Source organism: Helobdella robusta (genome assembly GCF_000326865.2).
Source record: "Helobdella robusta unplaced genomic scaffold HELROscaffold_13, whole genome shotgun sequence".
NCBI lineage: Eukaryota > Metazoa > Annelida > Clitellata > Rhynchobdellida > Glossiphoniidae > Helobdella > Helobdella robusta.
Window position 1 is genome coordinate 3157656 of NW_008703718.1, and position 7006 is coordinate 3164661.

The window sequence follows — 7006 nt, forward strand, 5'->3', positions numbered from 1 at the left end:
TAGCATGACGTATCGCATTGCATATCTTGCAAATAGAATTTAAATATCGCCAAAATGAAAGATAAATTTAAAAAATCTATATGCCGGACCGAACAACCGACATCGCTTATAGACTATTTCCACAACTTTTCATACTAAAAAATGATTGTAAGATAGTCAGCTACAAAAAAACGGTTACTACACGTACATAAAAACCATTTTTTGAACATAAAACTTGAACAATCTTCGCAGAAAATGTTGACATGTTACAGAAACACTTAGCTATAATCTCACTCAATGACCTCATAAATATGCATAATTAATGACGCTTTCTTCCATCGATTTGCCTCAGCCAATCAAATTTATTTCTCAACATAATGATCCACGATCATTGGTTGGAATTGAGTCTTAGGTCATTTATACGCAATTTTATTGGCTGAAGAGAGAAAAGGGAGGGACTAGTAAGAAGTTCGAAAATTTACTGAGATGAATAAATGGTATTTGAGAATAGATGAGGTCAATAATTATGCAAATATTTTGAAGAAGAACACTTGGATTTGGAACAATTGAAACAAACGAACAATAACAGACAACAAATTTCTGTGTTGCTATTTTGTTACTGAAGAAGCATTGTTATCATCGATAACTACAACAACAAACAACAACGACAACAAACAAACAAACAACAACGAACGACAACGACAACAAACCAAAAACGAAGCTTTAAAAAAAATTAACAATTCACTAGCTAAAACTATGGACGGAATAAGAATGCCGCAAGAACAACGTTTAACAACTGTTGGCATTTTTTAATTTTGTTCCTATTAACAAAAATTTAATAAAAATATCTATATAATCATTAAAAACAAAAAAAATTTTTAAATAATATAAAGATCTAAAATTTTGTAACAAAAATCGTAATTTTTAAACGCAATTACAACACATAACCTTGGTTAGGATTGGTTATTACAATGGTTCTAATGCATTTTGAGGATTATTTTTGTACCACTAAAACATATTTGTTTAAGAGCAGTTCTTTAAACGTTTCATTGTCAAGTCTGTTTTGTCACCAATAGGGCATTTTATTGCATTTTAATTAATTTTTCTGTTGGTTGAAATATTTCAAACATTAAATCATGAAAAATATTAAAGTTTCATTTGCAGAGTGCAGTCAGGAGTATTCTTGCATAGCAGCATAGCATCAAACTGGATGATGTGTGTGTAAGAGGATGCATGTCTGGAAAGGCGAAAATCACCAAGATGATGATTTCAAAGTGAAACTATTGTTTGATCGCGGCAATAACATTTCAACTAAAAATAAAGTGAACTGCAGTAGTAACAACAACACAACAACTAACAGTAGAAACAACAACATCACAAACAACAACTACAACACAACTAACAATAGAATCAACAACATCGGCAACAAATACTCCAATAAAATGAACAATACCTCTAACCACAGTGCCAGTGAAATTTTGTCTGCTGATGGTTTGAAAGAATTTAGTATGTTTTTAAGAAATTCATTTTACTTAATTTGCAATAAATTAATCTTGGCACAGTTAAAATAAACGTTTTTTTTGTATAAGATTCATTCGGTGCACGGAACATTCCCAACTCAAGTTATGTGAATGAAAAAGTCATGTCGTATCTAAACAACAATTTGAGCCACAATCACTATGTTTCAAATTATGCACACGTTGGTGACGATGGTTACAATGGGAAGAGGAGTGGCGATGCTAGCAACAATTTCGAATGCGACGATGACGTTGACGGCGTTGGAAGCAGTGGAAGTGGCTGCAGTGGAAGTGGCTGCAGCGAAGAAGGAAGAATCGACCTGCTTGATGACAGTTATTTGAATAGAAAGTTAACATCAACACCTTTACAAACTTTTGATAAGGATAAAGATCTTATTAATTTAAAAAATTTTAGAACTAGTAACTATGGAATTTCAAATAATTCAAAACTACCAAACAATGATGACAACGATAGCAAAAAGACAAAACAGTCGGAGCCACCTATGAAAACGACAACAATTTCAACAACGGCAACTACAACTGCACCAAACGCGCCGTCGCAAAAATTGAAGAAAAAGAAACGACGAGTGCTTTTCTCAAAGGCGCAAACGATTGAATTGGAGAAACGTTTTCGAGACCAGAGGTACGTTTCGGCTCCAGAGAGAGACCACCTTGCCAGAACACTCAAACTGACACCAACGCAAATCAAAATTTGGTTTCAGAACCATCGTTACAAACTCAAAAAGTCCTGCATCACGAGTTCAAATGATCTGAATCTTCATACAGGCCATGATGACGTCACAAGTAGCAACAACATCAGCCAAATGCCATTCAAATCTAATTTTCTTTCAAAAGAGCAAAACAAGTTTTTTCCCTATCATGGTTTTAACTATAGTTATTTTCCATATCAACAACAACTTTGTCAGCAAATCACAGATAATTATTCTCGCAACATCAATGGTAACTCTCATCGAGCGCCAACTTCTCCAAAGAAAGTATCGGTGCCTGTCCTGGTACAAAATGGTGTGCCACTGCCCTCCTACTCATCCACTCATTATTCAAACCTTTCACCAAAACCGTACGATGAACGCAGCAAGCCTGGTGAGAACTTGAAGAGGAACAGTTGGTCTCATAATCAGCACGCAGGAGTCGTTCATTCAAACACAAGTGCGAACGAAATTAACAACATTTTTGCAAACAACGCGAACCGTCAAAAGGGGATTGGAAGTAATTTCGAAACCAGCTCACAAAAAACGTGGCCATCATCATCTTTTAACCTTTCAAATTTGTATCAAATGTCTTCTCCTTTCTGTCAAAACGCGGAAACCTACCAGAAATGGCCTGAAGTAGATGAGAGATTAAAAACAAGACTGCCTCCTCACGTCAATCCATTCCCATACTACTATCATTCGCAACCTCATTACCCTAATCAAAATTTTTTCGGTTGCAACCCGCTGTTCAGCCTTGGTTCTGACAGTTCAGACCAGGATCTAAAAAATACATTTTCACAGAACATGAACCGACCTGTTGATGGCGGTTTGGTGGGCAGTTGTTATCTCGGAGGAATGGATGCTGTGGTGGGCAGTGTAGCGGACAACGTGGTTCCTGGAGCCGGATACATGTACGAAAGGAAAATATAGCAGTACTCATTTGTTATAAGTGCGTTGTCGTGTGCTTTCTAACTCTGTAAATGAATTTGGTTTACATTGTTTTTGTATTTTTTAGAATTCACAGCTGTTTTATTTCATACTTTTTTATATTTATAATGCCATATTTTGCCTAAAAATTTTATCTTACCACTTAGAAGGAAAACTATGAAAACTACTTTGTAATGGATAGTAGGTAACATTGCAACTCAGATTTTATGCATTCTTACAGAATCATTCTTATCAAACATGCACCACACTTGAATCACGTGAACGCCGTACGTGCTACGAACAAAAATTATTCTTCGTTCAATTGCTGTTGTTGACTTTTAAGAATAAAATATTTGAAGACGTGTGTCGTTAGCTGAAAAATTGTATACAAAAGAAAGAGCTCAAACAGATTCGTCATCATATAAACGTAATATCATTAGCACCCAAAAACAAAGAAATTAATTTAATGTCAGGATTACATGGCAACATGTGGTGTCACTATGTGCAGAAAGTATCAACACATTAAACAATGAATGAATAGTTCGTTGGTTGATATTGATACCATGAGATAAAATTGTTTGAGCAGCGATAAAATTTCAAGTGTTATCTCTCTACACATTCATATGCATATTTTATATTTTATAAAGGCCCAAGTCGTAAATTATTATTCATCTGGTAAATACAGCTTGATGAATGATTGTGTGTGTGTGGTGTGTGTGTATGTGTGTGTGTGTATGTATGTGTGTGTGTGTGTATGTGTGTGTGTAAAAGGGAGAGTTGAGAAAGAAAGAAATGTTGCAATTGTGAAATAGTTTACATGATGTATCTAATGAAATTAAAAATTTTCAATTACTCATTTAAAATTTAATTTAATTTAGAAAAATGCTTCATTGGTACTGAAAAGATACTGATCTCGTCAGGTTATCTCGTCGAGTGAGATTCAATTTCAAAATGTGGGAAATTAACCAGGCAGTGATAGTGGATGATGCTTCCTTTTGATGGTGAAAGATGGTTCTTTATTTGGTGCCTTACTTGCTTATAATATAAGAGATGTACTAATTCATTTCTGCCTTTGACTTTAACTAAAAAATTTATTTTTAAGTGTTACCATTGACCAATGAAAATGTGAGCTGACATAAAGTTTAAAATGATTCCATTTCAATAATGACGTCATATTTCTGCAAGGTATAGATGGGAGAAGTTATTTCAAACTAGTCTACTCGGAATGCGTTTTCTATTTATAATGTATAAGAATGCAGTGGACAGACAGGCAGACCTCAAAACCAAATTTTCCAGAATTAAAACAATTTGATTCCAAATTAAAAACATAAATTAAATTAATGACTAAAAACTATTTAAAATTGTTCGATGATGATCACCGCCAACCTTCTTAACACTCAATTGATGTAAGAGTGGCAATTGGAGTAAGTAGCAGTGAGTGAAGACCATCGCGATTATTCGATAATAACATTTTGATTTCTGAAGACGTTGGGGCGTTCAATCAGCATTCAAGTAACCCTCAAACAATTCTTCACTCAAGTATATTCTTTAGGCTTTTCATAAACAAAACGAGAAATGAAGGAGCTGGCTGGTTGAAAATTGGACAAGATTGCTATTAGCAGAAGTACCATTATGTCTTGATTGCCAGTACTAGAATTCTGGTAGTTGTTAAAATCATTTGAAAGTCGTTAAGAGAAGACAAGAGTTGTTGTATATTGTTGAGTTGGAGATAGTGGTTAAGTAATTTTTTTAAATTGTGACACACTCGTGTGCCTGCTTGTAAGTGCCGACGCTAACAACAACAATGAAGATGGAATTAATTCTGAGAACGAAAATGGTGGTACCAATAAAGCAGTATTTTGATGAATTACAAATTTAACCGTCAACATCTAGTTCTCCAAATAAATTTTTTAATAAATTTGAGGCAAACTAATGTTTGTCTACTAATATTATCATTTTATATTTCATAACACACACACACCACACACACACACACACACGCACGCACACTGCGCGCACGCACACATATACACACACCAACATCATCTTAAGGAATATAAGGTAACAAATAACGTACATACATCCTCTTTCGTGAAAGTTTCATGAAAAGGAAGAAAAATAATGATAATAAAAATTATTATTTTTATTACTCGTGCACACATTTACCTGATGTATGTGAGTAGGATACGTGGGAGGCTCATAAGAGGGGACAGGTGATAGATGTAGTAGTAGTACTAGTAGTAGTATTAGCAGATGCAGCAGTAGTAGTAATAGTAATAGTAGTAATAGAAGTAGTTGTAGTTGCCGTAGTAGCAACAGTAGTAGTAGTAGTAGCGGTAGTGGTAGTGGCAGTGGTAGGAGTGGTAGTAGTAGTGGCATTAATAGTAGTAGCAGTAATAGTAGTAACGTAAGTTTTCTAGTAGTTTTGTAACATTAAATATAATATTATTATCAGCAGATGAATTTGATTTAATTAATATTAATAATATAAATAAGATATAATTAACTAATTATTTGTTTTAGCAAATCACGTAAAACAAGCTGTAATATATACTGTAGCAGCTCTTATATAAGAGGTTTATATTTAAGCGGGTTTAGCTGCTTTTAACGCTTTTGAATAATCAAAATTTTGCGCGCTTTGATAGGTGAAAATTTAAAAATTGCAAACAATGTTATCAATGATTTTATTTTTATATTTTATATTTTTGATTTGAAAACACTGCACGCTGTCGTAAACACATTCAAATTCGGATTTGTTAATTGTTGTTGGTATTTAAAAGTTCTTTGAATTAAAATTTTTTGTTTGGAATATATAATTAAAAAAACCGTTGAGACAAAATTAGAAAAAAAACTTCAGCGTGTAACAATGAGCATAAACATTTAATAATAATTTTAATTTTCTCACTCCCGGCAGGGCAAGCAACGCCAGTCAAACGAAATAAAAAAAAACCACTTGAGTGAATTCACTACAAAATTTCAGTCACATGAATTGCAATTCATCACATATGAATCTTTAACAGCATTATTAAATGGCGAATGACTATCACACCATATGAATTAATTATTTTTTCATAATATAATTAATTGTAATGAGAATAATATTATTAAAAACATATTAGCAACTACATTTATTTTCATATTTGGTAAATGAACTACAGTTGTTGTATATATGGTTGTGATTTAAAATTTTTTGCATTAGTGATAGCTAATGCTAAAATTACCAATTTGAGTGATAAATAATACTACATATGGCGGATTTTTATCAACAATGACAATCATTTTTAATCAAAACCATCCCTGCTAAACAACTTTACTATGGTAGTGTTGGTTTAGTGTTACAATGACTTGACAGGAACAAAAAGATAACTATACAATACTTCTAATTACTTATATCATCACAACACAGCCAACTGCAAAACAACGAAAGAATTATGATAACATTATCATACTCTTTGATACACAATAAAACACACATGTAGATAGATATTATATATGACAGACCTTCCGAGTGATTTTATATTTACTCAGAACAAGACTTTGGACTCAGCAATACTTGAAGTCGCGAGCAAAATTACTCAAACTGTATGTATACTATATCTAATATATATCTAGTATATCTAGTATCAATTAATATATCAGTGCTCATAGTAGTATATAAAGTTAAGTATATAGTATATATGTTTATAAGTGATAAACACACTGATATGTAAAAACATCGTTGTTGTTATTATACATAATATCATAAGTAATAACTACAAAGCTCATATATAATAAATATTTATTAGTTAAATTATTGTGCATAATAAATTATGTATTTGTACGTGTATATATGATCATATAAATATATTTAGTAGATATATCAATATTGAGTAA

At 32.6% G+C, this 7006-nt stretch overlaps 1 protein-coding gene across 1 annotated transcript; it reads left to right on the forward strand.

Annotated features, from left to right (window-relative positions):
* Positions 1–2068: 2068 nt before the first annotated feature.
* Positions 2069–2242, forward strand: HELRODRAFT_137589 (hypothetical protein; the record flags this gene model as incomplete). The annotated part of the gene is made up of 1 exon (XM_009014333.1): positions 2069–2242. A coding segment is annotated over one exon (174 nt), but the record flags the coding sequence as incomplete, so codon positions are not given.
* Positions 2243–7006: the final 4764 nt, after the last annotated feature.